At 45.5% G+C, this 18,940-nt stretch overlaps 1 protein-coding gene across 2 annotated transcripts in view; it reads left to right on the forward strand.

Moving 5' to 3' along the window:
• FNTA (farnesyltransferase, CAAX box, alpha) overlaps nt 1-18,940 on the forward strand; it is a 64,263-nt gene that overhangs the window by 13,085 nt on the left and 32,238 nt on the right. For both annotated transcript variants that reach the window (XM_029601156.1, XM_029601165.1), the window contains exons 2-4: nt 14,948-15,033; nt 15,248-15,362; nt 18,208-18,312. In XM_029601156.1, the coding sequence (XP_029457016.1) occupies nt 14,948-15,033; nt 15,248-15,362; nt 18,208-18,312 (306 nt within the window). The remainder of the gene's footprint in view (nt 1-14,947; nt 15,034-15,247; nt 15,363-18,207; nt 18,313-18,940) is intronic.

Here is an 18,940-nt window from a genome sequence, read left to right on the forward strand (position 1 = left end):
TGAGCTCCCTCAGTATTCTGGGATGAACTTCATCAGGCCCCATGGCTTTGTCCACTTTCAGTTTCACCAGCTCTTCCCATACATTTTCTACTGTAAATGGAGTTACATCTACTCCATTCCCCTCCAGTTTCTTGTTAACTAGTGTCGGTCCTTCTCCAGGGTCCTCTTTAGTGAACACAGAACTGAAGTATTCATTTAATATTTCTGCCATTTCTTCGTCTCTCTCCACACATTGATCCTTTCCACCTTTCAATTTCACTATACCACTTTGAACTTTTCTCTTTTCACTGATGTATCTGAAAAATGTTTTGTTACCACTCTTTACCTCTTTGGCAATCCTCTCTTCCGCTTGACTTTTTGCCATCTTGATTAATTTCTTCGTCTCCCTCAGTTCTACCAGATATTCTTCTTTGTGTTCCTCCTTTTGGGATCTTTTATATTTCTTGAACGCTGAATTTGGCAGGAAAATATATCATAACTTGATGTTGACTACCTGAATTATGCACCATCAATTCTACATGGTACAATACCTATACGAGTGCATGCAAGCTATGAAGGGTATGCTTTCCTCTACGGCGGATCAGATACCTCCGCCTCTTACTATTATGTACACATGGAAGAGTGTTCTCAACACCTTTTTGAGGTCAATCTATGAAGCACTTGAAACATCATCTAGGGCATCAGCAACAGCCTTTGCAGCCCACAGACTAGCATGGTTACGTTCAAGTTCAATACGTGAAGATTTGCACGACAAACTAACAAACCTCCCATGTACAGGAAATAATCTGTTTGGAGAAAGATTCCAAGACGCAGTTGGTAAACTGAACGAAGAAGCTTGAGCAGTACAATCATTAACGTCACATCCTAATTATTCGACCACACGTCGTTATATTGGATCTACTCGAAGGCAATCATATGCCAGAAGACCCTATAATCTTATCAGTCTTTTCGTACACAAACATACCCTTCCTACCAGCGTCCTGCTCCACAACAGAATACCTCAAACCCACGTAGAGGTAAACCACGTAACCAGAGACAACAAGCACAACTACCTACTTCTGCAGCAAAAGCGGCTTCATCTTTTTATTACTCAGCCACCACCACAACATCAAGCTCCACCAGGCAGAATTTGTTCTTGCCTGGAAGCCTGGGAAAGATTAACATCCGATCAATGGGTTTTGGAGATAGTACGTCACGGTTACCAACTCCAATTTACCACAAAACCCATATTGCCTCATCTTTCCACACTCAAGGTTCACAAACCACAACTGGGGGAGGAAATTGCTTTGCTTCGCAAAGAACAAGCAATTTGACAAATTCACCCAGGCTCCAAATCAGCAGCATTTTATTCCCCATACTTCCTCATACCCAAGAAGTCTGGGGGCCTTCGCCCCATACTAGACCTAAGGGAATTGAACAAATTTCTCACCAAGGAGAAATTCAAAATGGTATCGTTGAAGTCAATCCTTCCTCTCATTCAAACCAATGATTGGATGTGTTCTATCGACCTGAAGGATGCTTACACACACATTCCAATCCATCCATCCTCGTGGCGTTACCTATGCTTTCGCTACAGACATCAACACTACCAGTACAAAGTTCTCCCCTTTGGACTATCAGCTGCACCCAGGGTGTTCACCAAATGCATGGTAGTGGTGGTGGCTCATCTCAGACAACAAGGTATAACCATCTTTCCATATCTGGATGATTGGCTCATAATTGCCTCAACTCCCAACATCTTACTAGATCACCTCCATCGGGTGATACAATGCTTACAGGAATTAGGATTAGTGATCAATTTCCAGAAATCACACCAACAACCAACACAACAGTTACAGTTCATAGGTGCATGCCTGGACACTACGTGCAACAGGGCATACCTACCAGGCGACAGAATATCACGCTTCTGTCACCTTCTACGTACCTTGAACCATACTCTGAGACCGTCAGCGAGACAGGTCTTGGTAGTCCTGGGCCACATGGCGGTGGCGATTTTCACAGTTCCCAACACCAGGCTACACATGAGGCGCCTGCAATGGGGACTAAAACGCCAATGGACACAACATTCACAACCATTGACGCAGAAGGTATCGCTGACAGCCGAAATGAAAAAAAGATATAACATGGTGGCTCCTAGACTCCACCCTGTGCAAAGGAGCGTTGTTCAGTCCCCCTCCTCACAGCGCAGTCCTAACCATAGATGCGTCTCACAAGGGCTGGGGTGCACACTTCGAGATTTACGAAACACAAGGGTTATGGACAATCTCTGAACAGAACCTGCAAATAAATTTGTTGGAACTCGGATCAATTCGCAATGCATTACGAGTGTTCCAAGACCACCTGAAAGGACGCAGAGTCATGATCTACACGCACAGTCAAGTCACGATGTTTTACATCAACAAACAAGGAGGGTCCGGTTCATGGTCCCTTTGCAAGGAGACCCTGACAATCTTCGAGCATGCTCACCAAAACTGCATACATCTCCAAGCGACTTATCTACCAGGAGTTGCAAACACAAGAGCGGACAGACTAAGTCGCATCTTTCATCCTCACGAATGGGTACTCAATACAGAAATAGCCCAGGACGTATTCACGCAGTGGGGGACACCATCCATAGATCTCTTTGCAACGGAGATCAATGCTAGAGTTCCCAAATTCTGCTCGATAAGACCAAGCCAATTCAGGATCGCTCAAGATGCCTTCCTCATCCCGTGGACGACAGGCCTCCTGTACGCCTTTCCTCCCATACCACGCATAACAAGAACAATTCAGAAGTGCATAGCAGACAAAGCTCAACTGATACTCATAGCCCCAGCCTGGCCGAGGCAACCATGGTACAGTTTCCTTCTCCGGCTATCCATCATGGACCCAATTCAGCTACCGAATCGCCAGGATCTTCTCTGCCAAGATCAAGGGACGCTTCTACACCCGCTACACTCATCTCTCTACTTGACAGCGTGGAGATTGAGCAGCTCCTTCTTACAGAACAGGGAGTTTCCAACTCTGCACAATTCATCTTGTTGGAATCCAGGAAACTATCCACAAGGAAGAATTACAGTTATAAATGGAAACGTTACTCTACCTGGTGCACCTCCAAAGGTGTACCACCATTGGACTGCTCACCTGAGTTGCTCATGGATTATCTTCGTACACTATATGTAGCTGGTCTAGAAACATCATCCATCAGAGTTCATCTCAGCACCATAGGCACCTATCATAGACCAGTAAACAATATTCCTATATCCAATCACCCATTACTGTCTCGTTTCATCAAGGGATTAACTCACATTCGTCCTCCGGTATCTAAACCTCCAGTTCCATGGAACCTCAACATAGTTCTGGAACAGCTCATGCTTTCCCCATTTGAACCCATGGACTCCGCACACATTAAATACCTCACATGGAAAGTGGTATTCCTGGTTGCAGTAACATCAGCACGAAGAGTGAGTGAGTTGCAGGCCTTGGTCCATTACCCTCCATATTTGCAATTTCATCACCAGAAGGTAGTTCTCCGAACTCACCCATCCTTCCTACCGAAAGTAGTTACTCAATTCCATCTCAATCAGACCATGGAATTACCAACTTTTTTTTCCCTAAACCTCACGCAAATGATAGGGAAAAACTACTGCACACACTAGATCGTAAAAGAGCTTTAACACACTACATAGAAAGGACAAACTCGGACTCCCGTGTTTCTCAACTCTTTGTCTCCTTCGACCTGAAGGCACCTGGATTACCAGTGGCTAAACGCACCATCTCCAGCTGGATAGTACAGTGCATCAAATTCTGCTATGATAAACAGAATTTACAATTGCATTCTACTCCTAAAGCTCACCAAGTCCGAGCAGTAGCAGCCTCCTTGGCACACCTGAAGAATGTACAACCCATAGACATTTGCAAGGCAGCTACATGGTCATCGCTTCATACCTTCACATCTCACTACTGCCTTGACCAACAAGCAGCCACTGATGCGAAGATAGGGCAAGCAATACTGCAATCTCTATCCTCTGGTCCACGGTGACTGCCACACTGTCAAAGATCACGTACAAACATATATATCATAAATGACGGGATCGGGAGCTTGGGACTCCCATGACAGCATGGCTAATTCAGCCCTGCTATCGACGGGAAAAAGCAAGTTTGCTTACCGTAAACGATGTTTCCGTAGATAGCAGGATGAATTACCCATGCTGACCCACTCTCCTCCCTGGCAGTCACCAAGTCTTCGACTACAATAATGCTTAATCACAGACTGAGGAGATTCCGTTACTTTCCTGCGCGGGAACATACGCGCAGCCACAGAGAGCAAAGCTCTCTTCTCTGCTTTGAGAAGCTCCGCCTCCCGGGCCTGATTTACAGAACATACGTTTACGATAAGCAAACTTGCTTATCTTGTATCCCTTTTGGCAAGTACCTTGAGTTTAGGGTCCAAAATTCACCTGGCTTTGGAGTGGTTCAATTAAATCATCAAGCCGTGGTCTTTGAATCTCCCCTAAAAAAGGCAAAGAAAATTGATAATTTATTCAAATTCTCCTCCGAGGAAGGATCATAGGCTGCCTTCATTTTGAGAAGAGGTTTTTTCAGAGTGCAATACTAACTTCTCATATCTCTGTTCACCAGCTTTGTATGGTTCCACATTTACATGATCTCATACAAAACTAAACCCTTCCCTACAGCAGAGGAGAAACTATTACCCGTAGCCACTTCTAGACACAGAAAAGTGTATACACTTTTTTCCTTTGCTCAATTTGAGTCATTTAATACCATTTCACATACTTCATCTGCCTTAATTGGGGCTTGACTCATGGCCTAGTTTAGAGCCAGCAGTATTCACAATAATGTTCATGAGAAGTTGGTTGCAGTCTCATGTTTGGGAGAAAACCTATTTGGAGAAAAGCTCAGAGAAACTGTAGCCCAAATAAAAGTAACGAAAATATCACCCACATTTTCTGGTCTGATTACTTGATCCAATGTAAAATAGTTCAAAAATTATTTAAAGAGAGTAAAAAGACTTCAGATTGCCTCAGATGGAAAGTGGGCATCCAAATGGCTTCAAATAAATCATGAGTCAAAAAACCTCACAAATTTAATATTTTAAACATGATGCTAGTGTGTTAAAAACATTTTAACAAACCTATCCTAAGCAGCCATGTGTGCTCTCATTTTACAGTAGTCAATTTTATTTATTTATTTATTTTTGTACACCGACATTCGATTTCATATATCACATCGGTTTACATATAACAAGATGTCTAAGGCTAGCCTTAATGACATGATACAGTATAACAGCTGAATTGAGTAACTAGCTAAATAACATGTAACAGATTTACAAGAAGTATTACAAGATAACATGCTTATTAACTTAACTTATTACAGGTTTAAATTAATTATGTACAGTGGCTGGACTGGGAACTGGGGGGGGGAGGGGGAAGGAGACGGGGTGAGGGGGATTGTTATTTGGTGGGAGGGGAACAGTATGAAAACTCCTTTTGTAGTTTCTTGTAACTGTTCCTAAAAGCTGTTCAATATTTGAGTTATTCCAATGGGACCTTCAAGTTGCCCTGTGGCCTGCATCAGAGAACACTACTGAAAAATAGAAACCAATATTAAAGGAATATTAAATTATATAAAAACGTTTTCTAATCCTTATCGGACACATGTCTTTAAAACTATTCATTTTCAGTGTAAAACACCCCACACTGCTGCTACTAAATAAATGACAGGAAAAATGCCACTGATCTTTTATAAACTCTCAATACAAATCCACCAATCAACACTTGTATTCCTTGATTGACATGGCTAATGAACCAATAAGAATCCATTTCAGAAATCTCTATTGTGCTCTCAATTCTTGCCATTCGTTTGTTCTTCTTTTCATTTAATTGTAAAGAGGCAATACTTCATTTATATATTTTTATTTCAATATTTTTGCAAAAAATTAAATGAAAATATGCTATTCAATCAATGCTTTTAATCCTGCTGGTTTCACACAATTTAAAGTGAAAATCCTTTTTAATGTATTAGCTAGATTTCCTCCCCTTTCTGATCATGGAATCTGTTAACTAGCAAAATAACGTAGATCTTTAAAAGAATAGTGGCATATAGTTTGGATGAAAATCATCAGTGCCTTTGCTGTTTTGTCTGTCATCTTTTGTGCTCTGCAATTCATTTTCTCAAAACTCTTGCCATTTTCCCCACATAATGCTTTTCTTTTTAATTTAACTTTTATTGAACCAGCAGTAGCATTGCACCCTGCCAATTATGACATTTAACAACTTTAAAACAATTCCTCCAATCAAAATGCACAGTTTTGTTGGTTGTTTTTTTCCATTTAGACCCACACCTAACATCCAACCCCTTCGCTGCCGAGCGATCAAACATCATCGGTAGAAACTTTTATTTTATGTTTATTTTTCAGCATACTTACAGGCCGATACAGAAAAATGCGCAGGAGAGCGGGCGAGCACCCACTCTTGCGGCGCTCACAGGCCACTCTCCTGGGCGCGCGATTCAGGAGGGTGGCCTATGCAAATTAGGGCCCGTGGTAAAAGGAGCGGCGGCTGTCAGCGGGTTTGACAGCCACGGGTTCGGAAAATGGACACCGGCAAAATTGAGTGTTCATCTTCCAACCCGCGGGCAGATTTTTTAAAACTTATTAATTTTTTTACTTTTAGGGCCTCTGACTTAATATCGCTATAATATTAAGTCGGAGGGTGTACAGAAAAGCAGTTTTTTCTGCTTTTCTGTACACTGCGCCGGCAGAAATTAACGCCAGCCTTTGGGCAGGCGTTAATTTCTAAAAGTAAAATGTGCAGCCAAGCCGCACATTTTACTTTCAGAAATTATCGCATGGGAATAACTAATAGGGCCATCAACATGCATTTGCATGTTGCGGGCGCTATTAGTTTCGGGGGGTTGGACGCGCATTTTCTGTATAAGGGGTAAAAGCAAGTTTGCTTACCGTAAACGATGTTTCCGTAGATAGCAGGATGAATTAGCCATGCTGTCATGGGATCTGTCAATCAGGCCCGGGAGGCGGAGCTTGTCAAAGCAGAGAACAGAGCTTTGCTCTCTGCGGCTGCGCGTGTGTTCCCGCGCAGGAAAGTAACAGAATCTCCTCAGTCTGTGATTAAGCTGTAGTGTAGTCGAAGACTAGGTGACTGCCAGGGAGGAGGGTGGGTCAGCATGGCTAATTCATCCTGCTATCTACGGAAACATCGTTTACGGTAAGCAAACTTGCTTTTTCCCGTCGATAGCAGGGCTGAATTAGCCATGCTGTCATGGGAGTCCAGAGCTCCCGATCACGTCATATATGACATATATGGGTGGACGTGATCTTTGACAGTGTGGCAGTCACCGTGGACAGGAGGATAGAGATTGCAGTATTGCTTGCCCTATCTTCGCATCCGTGGTTGCTTGCTGGTCAAGACAGTAATGAGATGGGAAGGTATTCAGTGATGACCATGTAGCTGCCTTGGAAATGTCTCTGGTTTGCACATTCTTCAGGTGTGCTAAGGATGTGGCTACTGCTCTGATTTGGTGAGCTTTAGGAGTAGACTGTAAATTTAAATTCTGGTTGTTGTTGCAGAATTTGATGCATTGTGTTATACAATTGGAGATGGTGCGTTTAGCTACTGGCAGTCCAGGAGCTTTCGGTTCGTAGGAAACAAAGAGTTGAGAAACACGGGTGTCCGAGTTTGTCCTCTCTTTGTAGTGTGTTAAGCTCTTTACAATCCAGTGTGTGCAGTAGCTTTTCCCTCTCGTTTGCATGAGGTTTAGGGAAAATATTGGTAATTCCATTGTCTGATTGAGATGGAATGGAGTAACTATCTTCGGTAGGAAGGATGGGTGAGTTCGTAGAACTACCTTTGTTGATGAAATTGTAAGTACGTAGGATAATGGATCAAAGCTTGTAACTCACTAAGTCTTCGTGCTGATGTTACTGCAACCAGGAATACCACCTTCCAGGTGAGGTATTTAATGTGCTGAGTCCATAGGTTCAAATGGAGAAAGTATGAGCTGTTCCAGAACTATGTTGAGGTTCCATGGAACTGGAGGTTTGGATATTGGAGGACGAATGTGAGTTAAACCCTTCATGAAACGAGTCAGTAATGGGTGATTGGATATAGGAATGTCATTGATTGGTCTATGATAGGCGCCTATGGCGCTGAGGTGAACTCTGATGGATGATGTTGTTAGTCCATCTACATATAGTGTATGAAGATAATCAATGAGCAATTCGGGGTAGCAGTCCAATGGCGGTACACCTTTGGAAGTGCCCCAAGTAGAGTAGTGTTTCCATGTGTAACTATGAGTTTTCCTGGTTGAGAGTTTTCTTAATTGTAACAAGATGAATTGTGCTGAAGTGAAAAACTTCTTGTTCATTTAGAAGGAGTCTTTCAATCTCCAAGCTGTCAAGTGCAGAGATGAGTGTAGCGGGTGTAGGAGTGTTCCTTGATCTTGGTTTAGAAGATCTTGACGATTCGGTAATAGAATTGGATCCTTGATGGATAGTCGAAGTAGGAAACTGTACCATGGTTGCCTTGGTCATGCCGGGGCTATGAGTATCAGTTGAGTTTTGTCCTCTATTCACTTCTGAATGGTTCTTGTTATGAGAGGTATGGGAGGAAAGGCATACAGAATGCTTATCTCCCATGGAATGAGGAAGGTTTCATGAGCGATCCTGAAATGGCTCGGTCTTATCAAGCAGAAGTTGGAAACTTGAGAATTGATCTCTGTTGTAAAGAGATCTATGGAAGGTGTCCCGCACTGCAGAAATATGTCCTGGACTATTTCTGTATTGAGTGACCATTCGCAGGGATGCAAGATGCGGCTTATGTTGTCCGCTCTTGTGTTCGCAACTCCCGGTAGGTAAGTTGCTTGTAGATGTATGCAATTCTTGTGAACGTGTTCGAAGATTGTCAGGGTCTCCTTGCAGAGGGGCCATGAACCGAATTCTCTTTGTTTGTTGATGTAAACATCGCTACTTGGTTGTGTGTGTAGATCATGACCCTGCGTCCTTTCAGGTGGTCTTGGAAGACTCACAAGGCGTTGTGAATCGCTCTGAGTTCCAATAGATTTATTTGTAGATTCAGTTCTGAGATCGTACATAACCCTTGGGTTTCGTAAATCTCGAGGTGTGCACCCTATGTCCTGCGAGATGCATGTGTGGTTAGAACTGCATTGTGAGGAGGCTGAACAATGCTCCTTGGATAGGGTGGAATCTAGGAGTCACCATGCTATATCTTTTTTCATTTCTGCGGTCAGTGAAACCTTCTGCGTCACTGGTTGTGAATGCTGTTTTCATTGGCGCTTTAGACCCCATTGAAGGAGTCTAATGTGTAGCCTGGTGTTGGGAATCGTGAAATTTGTCACTGTCACGTGGTCCAGACTTACCAGGACTGTCTACTGACGGCCTCTGAATATGTTTCAAGGTGTGCAGGAGTTGACGGAAATGTGATATTATGTCGTCTGGGAGATATGCTCTGTTGCACATAGTGTCCAAGCATGCGCCTATGAACTGTCATTGCTGTGTTGGTTGTAATGTGATTTTGAAATTTTATCACCAACCTTAGTTGCTGTAAGCAATGTATCACCCGTGTGAGGTGATACTATAAGATGTTCGGAGTTGAGGCTATTATGAGCCAGTCGTACATATACGGAAAGATGGTTATACCTTGTTTCCTGAGATAAACTACCACCACTATCATGTATTTGGTGAAATTTCTGGGTACAGCCGTTAGTCCAAAGGGAAGAACTTGTACTGGTAGTGTTGATGTCTGTATCGAAAACACATGTAAAACCACAAGGATGGATGGAGTGGAATATGTGTGTATGCATCCTTCAGATCGATGGAGCACATCGAATCGTTGGTTGAATGAGAGGAAGAATTGACTTCAACGATACCATTTGAATTTCTCCTTGGTGAGAAATTTGTTCAATTTCCTTTGATCTAGTATGGGCAAAGGCCCCCAGACTCCTTTGGTATGAGAAAGTACGGGAAATAAATGCTGCTAGTTTGGGGTGTGGGTGGATTATCGAATTGCATGTTGTTTGCAAAGTAAAGCAATTTCCCCCACCCCAGTTGTGTATGAGAACTGTGAGTCTTGAGTGCGGAAAGATGAGGCAAGATTGGTTTTGTAACAAATTGGAGTTGGTAACCTTGACGTACTATCTGCAGAACCCATTGGTCTGATGTTATTCTTTCCAGACTCTCAGGTAAGCACGACTTCTGCCTGGAGGAGCTTGTTGTTGTGGTGGCGGCTGAGTAACTAAAAGACGAAGTCGTTTTGCTGCAGTAGCCGTATGTAGTGGCTGCTGTCTTTGGTTACGTGGTTTACCCCTTTGTTGATTTGAGGTATTGTATGTGGAGCAGGACGTTGGTAGGCAAGGCATGGCTGCATACGAAAACTTTAAATGTATAGGGTCTTCTGGCAAATGGTTGCCTACGGATAGACCCGACATAACGACGTGTAGTCGAATAAATAGGATGCGATGCTAGCGATTGTACTGCTAGATCTTTGTCTTTAATTTACTTACTGCGTCCTGGAATTTCTCTCCGAACAGGATATTTCCTGTACATGGGAGGTTTGATAGTGTCTCGTGTAAGTCTTCACATATCGAACTTGAACGTAACCATCGGGCCAATCCTGTATCGTGCGGTAGGAAGAGCTGCGTTAGTGCCTACGGCACCCGCAGTTACCGCCCGCACAGAGCAGCTCACCTACCGCGCGATCCTGAAGCCTAATTATATGTAAATGTAAGCCGCGTCCGAAAAGCCTTAGTCCCGCGCAAACCAGGATACTGGATAGAGCGCCTATACAGGATCCTGGGTGCGCGGGCCTAAGGCTTCACGCCACGCTGGTATCTGTCATTTCAAATGTCATTTGAAATGACAGATACCAGGAAGCAACGGCGGCGACAGCGCAGAAGCAACGGCGAAAGGACTTTTCAGTGTCCCCCCTCCTCTCGGAGCAGGGCGCGAAAAGCTGCCTTGCTCCGGGAGGAAGGGGGACACTGACAGCGACGAAGCTTTCCCCCAGCCCGGACACCGGCGAAGCCAGAAGACAGCGGCGGAGAAACGGCGAAACGACTGTCAGTGTCCCCCCTCCTCTCGGAGCAGGGCGCGAAAAGCCGCCTTGCTCCGGGAGGAGGGGGGGACACTGACAGCGGCAAAACTTTCCCCCAGCCCGGACACCGGCAAAACTTACAATTTTGCAGCCATGAGCCACGAGCAGGAAGGCGAAGATCTGGCTCCGATAGCTCCTCCCGACAAGATGGCCGCCTGCACGGGGAAAGAGTACAATTGGCCGCTCAAGACGTGATGTCGTGACGTCACGTCTTCAGCGGCCAATTGCACGCTTTCCCCGTGCAGGCGGCCATCTTGTCGGGAGGAGCTAAGGCAGGCCAGATCGTGTTCGTGCTCGTGGCTGCAAAAAAGTAAGTTTTTTGCCGGTGTCCAGGCTGGGGGAAAGTTTTGCCGCTGTCAGTGTCCCCCCTCCTCCCGGAGCAAGGCGGCTTTTCCGCCCTGCTCCGAGAGGAGGGGGGACACTGACAGTCGTTTCGCCGTTTCTCCATCGCTGCTTGTGCGCTGTCAGTGTCCCCCCTCCTCCCGGAGCAAGGTGGCTTTTCGCGCCCTGCTCCGAGAGGAGGGGGGACACTGACAGTCGTTTCGCCGTTTCTCCGCCGCTATCTTCTGGCTTCGCCGGTGTCCGGGCTGGGGGAAAGCTTCGCCGCTGTCAGTGTCCCCCCTCCTCCCGGAGCAAGGCGGCTTTTCGCGCCCTGCTCCGGGAGGGGGGAGAAGAGACAAGCGGCGAAACAACTTACTTGCACGGGGGAAAGCGGTCTCCGTGGCAGCCCCAGTCCTCTCCCCTCCTCCCGAAGCCAAAAAAAAAAAAAAAGCTTTTTTTTTTTGCTTCGGGAGCAGGGGAGAGGACTGGGGCTGCCACGGAGACCGGCACCCATGATCGCGGCCGGGGCAGGTGAGCGGGGGCTGGGGGAAAGCTTGCCACCTACCCTGACCCCTGCCTCTACCGCCTGGGTCAGGGTAGGCGGTAAGTTTGCAGGTTAAACGCGCGACAAAGCGGCAGGGAAAGGTAGCGTTAGTCGGGGCGCGGGTTACGGGATGCTAGGGGAATAGCTAATTCGCTCGTTTGCATGCAATATCGCGCTAATTCGCTCGTTTGCATGCAATATACATGCCGCGGGCGGAAGGGGTTACCCGGGGAATTTAGGACGCGGTAGGAGTAGGTTAAAGGGGATTCGGGATCGCAGGAAGGGCTAACGCGGCCGGAACGTGAGTTAAAAGCGGCTTAGGAGCAGGGTAAACGCAGCCGCACTTTACAGGATTGGCCCGCATGTTAGTGTGCGGGCTGCAATGACTGTTGCAGATGCCCTGGATGATGTTTCAAGTGCTTCTTAGATTGACCTCAAGAGGTGTCGAGAGCATTCTACTATGCCATGAAGAAGCTGAGGTATCTGTTCCGTCATAGAGGAATAAGTAGTTTTTATAGCTTGCATGCACTCATATGGATATTGCACCATGTTGAACTGATGTTGCATAATTCTTGCGGTTATATCGAGTTATGGAATATTTTCCTTTCAAACTCATCTAAATCTTTGTTGTCTTTCCCCGGTGGGGAAGTGGTATGCAACTTATTTCCTTGTACCTTTGCATCGCCAACTCTACTACAAGTGATGTATGATGCAATTGTGATAGAGTATATAGTGACGTTTTCTTCATAGGAAATTTACGTCAGTTTTCCTGGAAATGGCTGTTATTGTATAAGGTAGCCTCCAGGATTTTGCAAGATTGAATGCAGGATATCTTGTGGTGGAAGAATGTTGGTTCCACCTGAGTATCAATTTTATAGAAGACCAATTTTGGGTATGTAAGGTCTTCAGGAGGGGAATACGACTCCCGAATGTGGTCTTGCAGATTTGAGAGACATCCCACTTATGGTGATGGGGATGTTTGTATTGAAGGAGAATCCAAAGATGTCTCCTGGACATGAGTTGGTGAGGCTGGTTGGTTTAACATGGGAGATGTCGGTGCCAACTGCTGTTTAGTAGCAATATTAGGTATTTAAATGATGATTGAAGTATCACGTAAAAAACTGTTAAGATTGAGACAGTTGGAAAAATGCTTCTCTTATATGAGAGGGCATAACCATACTACTGTCTTGTTTTTGTGCGATACCTGTTTGAGGTGAAGTTGTGGAAACTTCACGGGCTCTTTGTAGTCTATTATCAGAAGTAATACTTAAAAGTTTTCGAATCTGAAGAAGTGTTCGAGGAAGAAATTTTCATTTCTTCCTTGTCGTTTTTTTTTTTTTTTTTTTTGCTTTACGAGATAATATAGAAGTCGAGGGATTTATCTCCCATGATGCACTCCTCTTTGGTAATTTATTACGGTGGGAGTGACTTAAATACTTATATTAGTCATCAGATGATGTATCAGTATCTGTGACTTCAGTCTCTGGAAATTTAGCTGTGTGAAGGGTATTGATTCCGCTTTCAGCTCATCTTTAATTTTTTTTTTTTTTTTTATGAATAATTATAGATTCCACGCGCAGATGTTGATCTATGCGCCGAGTTAGATATATGCGCGTAGATATGTTCATGCGCGGATGTAGAGTTATGCGCGGTATGCGCGTATGCGCGACAGTGAACTTATGCGCACTTGTAATCTGTGCGCGGAATTAAATTTCTGCGCAGTTTTAGTTGTATGCGCATATCTTTTTTATGTGGCGCGCACATGGGTTATCGGCGCCGATGTGTTCGGCACCGTGCGCATAAGCCTCTTTATGCACATAAGCCTTTTGTAGGCGGCGCCTTGCGCATAATCCGGTTTGTATTCGGCGCCGTACGCACAGGTACTTCCGGCGCCGTACGCGCTGGATCTTCCGGCGCCGTATGCGCATCTGTTCGGCGCGGTGTTTTCTCTGCGCCATGTGCATATTTGTTCGGCGCGGTGGTTTCCTCTGCGCCATGCGCGTATTTGTTTGGCGCGGTGGTTTTCTCTGCGCCATGCGCGCCTGGAGCTATGAGCTACGCACAGACTCCATCCTCGGCGCCGGTATGTTCGTCTGCGTGCGGACGGTGCCGTAGGCGCATAAATCATCGGCGCCGAGGATTCCACCTCCGATGAGGTATGTCGCGGCTCTATAGGCACTGGGGATTTTCAAGAACCCACTGGCCTTTGTTGTTTGCCTTTCCCTTACCTCCTAGAGTGGAGGACTTAGGATTTGACGGCAAAGCTTCTTTCTTCCGTTGGAGCCGATGTAGTTAGCGGACTAGGTCCTGAAGCCGGTGGCCGCTTGATTAATGCCCTAGATGATATCTTAGAGCGAACTTACCTTTGTCTCGATTATGAGTCAGTCCGAGACATTTATTATAGCGGTCGTAGTGACAGGGTTTGAACCCGATTTTGATATTTAAATTCTGTTTTTAAAACTGAGGAGAAATCAGCTCCGCGTGCGATCCCGCTCGCGGAAAAAACAGACTGAGGAGATTCTGTTACTTTCCTGCGCGGGAACACACGCGCAGCCGCAGAGAGCAAAGCTCTGTTCTCTGCTTTGACAAGCTCCGCCTCCCGGGCCTGATTGACAGATCCCATGACAGCATGGCTAATTCAGCCCTGCTATCGACGGGAAAAGCTAGTGCGTCAAACGCGCGTCCAAACCTGGGCTAAATCGGCCTGTTTGTTTTTATGCTATTTACTATGGCAAATATAAAATATCTATTTGTAGTGTGTGCATGTACAGAATCTTGTCGGCATTGTCTTTGGTTATCCTGCTGTTCTCTCAAGACCTGGGTGTGGTTAGGTATTTAATAGGTGTATTTTGTTTTTTTCTAAATGGCTTTATTTTTCTGAGAGTTGTACTTTTAGAAGCATCAAGGAACAAAAATATGAAAACAGATTGTAAATCATCTATCTTATTCTCAGAGATAGAAAAGAATGGGCTGATATTGATCCAGTACCCCAAGATGATGGACCGAATCCAGTGGTTCAGATCATTTATAGTGAAAAATGTAAGTCTCAAAAATGATTTTGGCAACCACACAGCTTTATACATGTTCGGACTAGGTTGTGTGTGGTGTGTTTTGTTTTTTTATATAACCTCCTTGAGAACTGCTTGATATTGGCATTGGAGCCATGACACGTGGTGGCATGCACTAAGGGGACATAGCATAATTGTAGATGGTGTTTTGTACTGTAAGGTATAATATGGCTTTATCTCTTCAGTTCGGGATGTGTATGATTACTTCCGAGCTGTCCTGCAGCGGGATGAAAAGAGTGAGAGAGCTTTTAAGTTGACGGGTGATGCCATTGAACTGAATGCCGCAAACTACACAGTGTGGTAAGTAAAGGAAATGTGTCCATTTGTGGACAGTAGTTGCTAAGAACACTTTGTTTTACCAAAGAATATAACATTTTTGTTCCATTTTGGTTTTCATTTGAACTACATTCGTGCCAGCTTAGTAATTTGTTTATTATTCGAGCAGGCGTTTATCAAACATTCTCTGAGCCTAGGCTCGTTACTGCTGCTGCAACTCCTTGTTGCAACTGTGTCCAGGGCCAGTGCAAGGGGATTAGGCGCCCTAGGCAAACCTGCTTTGTGCCTCCCCGCCCATTCTCCCTGACTCCTACCTCATTCTCGATTGCGCCCGCCAAGCGTGTGGGTTTCTGGGCTGCGAGCAGGTTGGGCAATGTTCTTGGCCCACCATCTCCACTCCTCTTTGCCACCGCTTATGGCCCTATATGTCTCGTGCCCAGTGGCATAGCAAGGGTCTCCACCCGGTGCCCAATGCATTTGTGTGCCTCTCCAGCGCCCCCCTCCTCAATCCTTCTTGTACTAATGCTTAAGGCCACAGAAAATCAGTAGTGTCTCTAAACAGAAGAATTTGGAGATGGGGAGCCAAAATGACATTCCCTTATCACACCCACCTCCATAGCATGGCCCCCTGCTTAAAGCTGGGTATAAAAGAAAAGTCTTAATAAGAAAGTCCAAAGGGTCTTCTGCGTAATTTTAAAAAGCTGGCCAGATGTTCCATTTATCAGTTGTTTTGAAACATTTATTATATTCTAGTTTTAGAGTTATTTTATATTTTATATTTCCCAAGGAATGTATAAATAGTAGAGATGTGAATCGTGTCCTCGATCGTCTTAACGATCGATTTCGGCTGGGAGGGGGAGGGAATCGTATTGTTGCCGTTTGGGTGTGTAAACTATCGTGATAATCGTTAAAATCGTGAGCCGACACACTAAAACCCCCTAAAACCCACCCCCGACCCTTTAAATTAAATCCCCCACCCTCCCGAACCCCCCCCCCAAATGCTTTAAATTACCTGGGGATCCAGCGGTGGTCCAGAACGGCGGTGGTCCGGAACGGCCCCCTCAATTGAATCCTGTTGTCTTCAGCCGGCGCCATTTTGCAAAATGGCCGCCGCAAAATGGCGGCGGCCATAGACAAAAACGATTCGACGCAGGAGGTCGTTCCGGACCCCTGCTGGACTTTTGGAAAGTCTTGTGGGGGTCAGGAGGCCCCCCAAGCTGGCCAAAAGTTTCTGGGAGTCCAGCGGGGTTCAGGAAGCGATTTCTTGCCGCGAATCGTTTTCCGTACGGAAAATGGCGCCGGCAGGAGATCGACTGCAGGAGGTCGTTCAGCGGGGGTTCCGGACCACCGCTGAACGACCTCCTGAAGTCGATCTCCTGCCGGCGCCATTTTCCGTACGGAAAACGATTCGCGGCAAGAAATCGCTTCCTGAACCCCGCTGGACTCCCAGAAACTTTTGGCCAGCTTGGGGGGCCTCCTGACCCCCACAAGACTTTCCAAAAGACCAGCAGGGGTCCGGAACGACCTCCTGCGTCGAATCGTTTTTGTCTATGGCCGCCGCCATTTTGCGGCGGCCATTTTGCAAAATGGCGCCGGCTGAAGACAACAGGATTCAATTGAGGGGGCCGTTCCGGACCGCCGCCGTTCTGGACCACCGCTGGATCCCCAGGTAATTTAAAGCATTTGGGGGGGGGTTCGGGAGGGTGGGGGATTTAATTTAAAGGGTCGGGGGTGGGTTTTAGGGGGTTTTAGTGTGCCGGTTTTTTCTGCCCTCCCCCTTCCCCCGATTTATGATTTTTTAACGATAAATCGGGGGAATTGGTATTGTATCGTGGCCCTAACGATTTTTGACGATTTAAAATATATCGGACAATATTTTAAATCGTCAAAAAACGATTCACATCCCTAATAAATAGAAATGTGGAGACAAAAACTGAACTGGAAACAGCAAGAAGCCAAACTCTGTATGTAGTGCAATAATGCAAAAAACAAAAACATTAGCTTTATGGTCACTTTATTCTGTATTTGGTGAGGGTCTGTCTGTGTTCTGCATGTGTGACCCAGCTAAGGGTGTTCTGCGAGCTTGTTGTTTCTTGGTAGGAATCTTTAGCAGCTTGGCTTGTTCTGTTTTCCTAATAGGAGGTATATTGGTGTTTAGGGCCTGGTGTACTTTTTGCAGTGCTGCCTTTTCATAGGTAGGGTTATTACTGTTTGAGCACCATAAAGCAGGTGTATCTTTGTGCACATTAGTTTGTGTACATTATTGCAGATCCTGGAAGTCTGTTAGGTGCTATATTTGTTTTGCATTGCATGCAGAGTGGCTTTTTTGGGTTTCCATTCCAGTTTCTGTTTCCGTATTTGTAATTTGTGGTCTTTCTGTACTTGGTGAAGGTAGATTCTGTGTGTGTGACCAAGGTGAAGTTATTTTACTAGCATGTAGGCATTTGTATCAATATTATTTGTTGTGTTTTCTCAATAGAACATGCATTGGTGGTAAATTACTGTTTTTTCATAAGTAGGTCTATTGCACCTGGTAGGAGAGAGTGTTTGTTTCTGTTACTGAGATGACACCAGAAATATATCTTTTGTGTATGGTAAATTGAACGGGGAATGTCCTAGTTCTGTTCTGTAGCCATTGTTGGGGGGTGGGGGGGGGTCAGGGTGGATCCTGTAGATACAGAGTATATGTTTACATTTAGCCCAATGACGATCATGTGTTCAGTGTGTCACGCATGTGAGAACCATCTATCAGGTGTGTCCTGACAGAAAAAAGGTTGAGAACCACTGGTCTACACTAAGGAAAACGAAACTATCAGTTAAGTCATTTCTCCATTCTGTGACTGTAAAATGGATATTGTTTTTCCTCTAGGCATTTTCGTAGAATTCTCCTACAGTCCCTGCAGAAGGATCTAAATGAAGAAATGAACTATATCACAGCCATCATTGAAGATCAGCCAAAGAACTATCAAGTCTGGTAATGCTCAATAGCTCATGCAAGTTTGGCTAATGCCACTAATTGTATATAAGAGGTTTTCTAAGTAGGTATGGCAGCTATAGAGCTATCAGGTCTCTTTGCTGCCCTCTTGCCCAGACTGCTGAAAATGAGTTTTTATGAAAGCATTGTTTCCATTGAATAATTTTAGCATAATTTGTAACAAAATTTACATTATTCATGTGCAGGGCCAGTGCAAGGGGATTGGGCGCCCTAGGCACCTTTAGCCTTGCGCCACCGCCAAAAGAAAACTTACAAAATACCTGGTGGTCCAGGTGGGGGCCCGGGAGCGATCTGCCACTAACCAAAATGGCGCCGGTGGCCTTTAGCCCCTACCATGTGACAGGGGCATTGGTTGGCCCCTGTCACATGGTAGGGGCTAAAGGCCACCGGCGCCATTTTGTTTAGTGGAAGCCGAGGCCCTGGGAGCAGCAGATCGCTCATGGGCCCTCCGCTGGACCACAAGGGGGGCATCGGGAGGGTAGCACGGTGAGGCAGGGGCTGGCAGAATTTTGAAAGGGCACTTTTTGCCCTTTCAAAATTCTGTTGCCTGCCGCGGCGCCCTAGGCACAGGCCTAGCTTGCCTAATGGTTCCTCCGGCCCTGTTCAT

This window comes from Rhinatrema bivittatum, chromosome 1 (assembly GCF_901001135.1).
Source record: "Rhinatrema bivittatum chromosome 1, aRhiBiv1.1, whole genome shotgun sequence".
NCBI classification, from domain to species: domain Eukaryota; kingdom Metazoa; phylum Chordata; class Amphibia; order Gymnophiona; family Rhinatrematidae; genus Rhinatrema; species Rhinatrema bivittatum.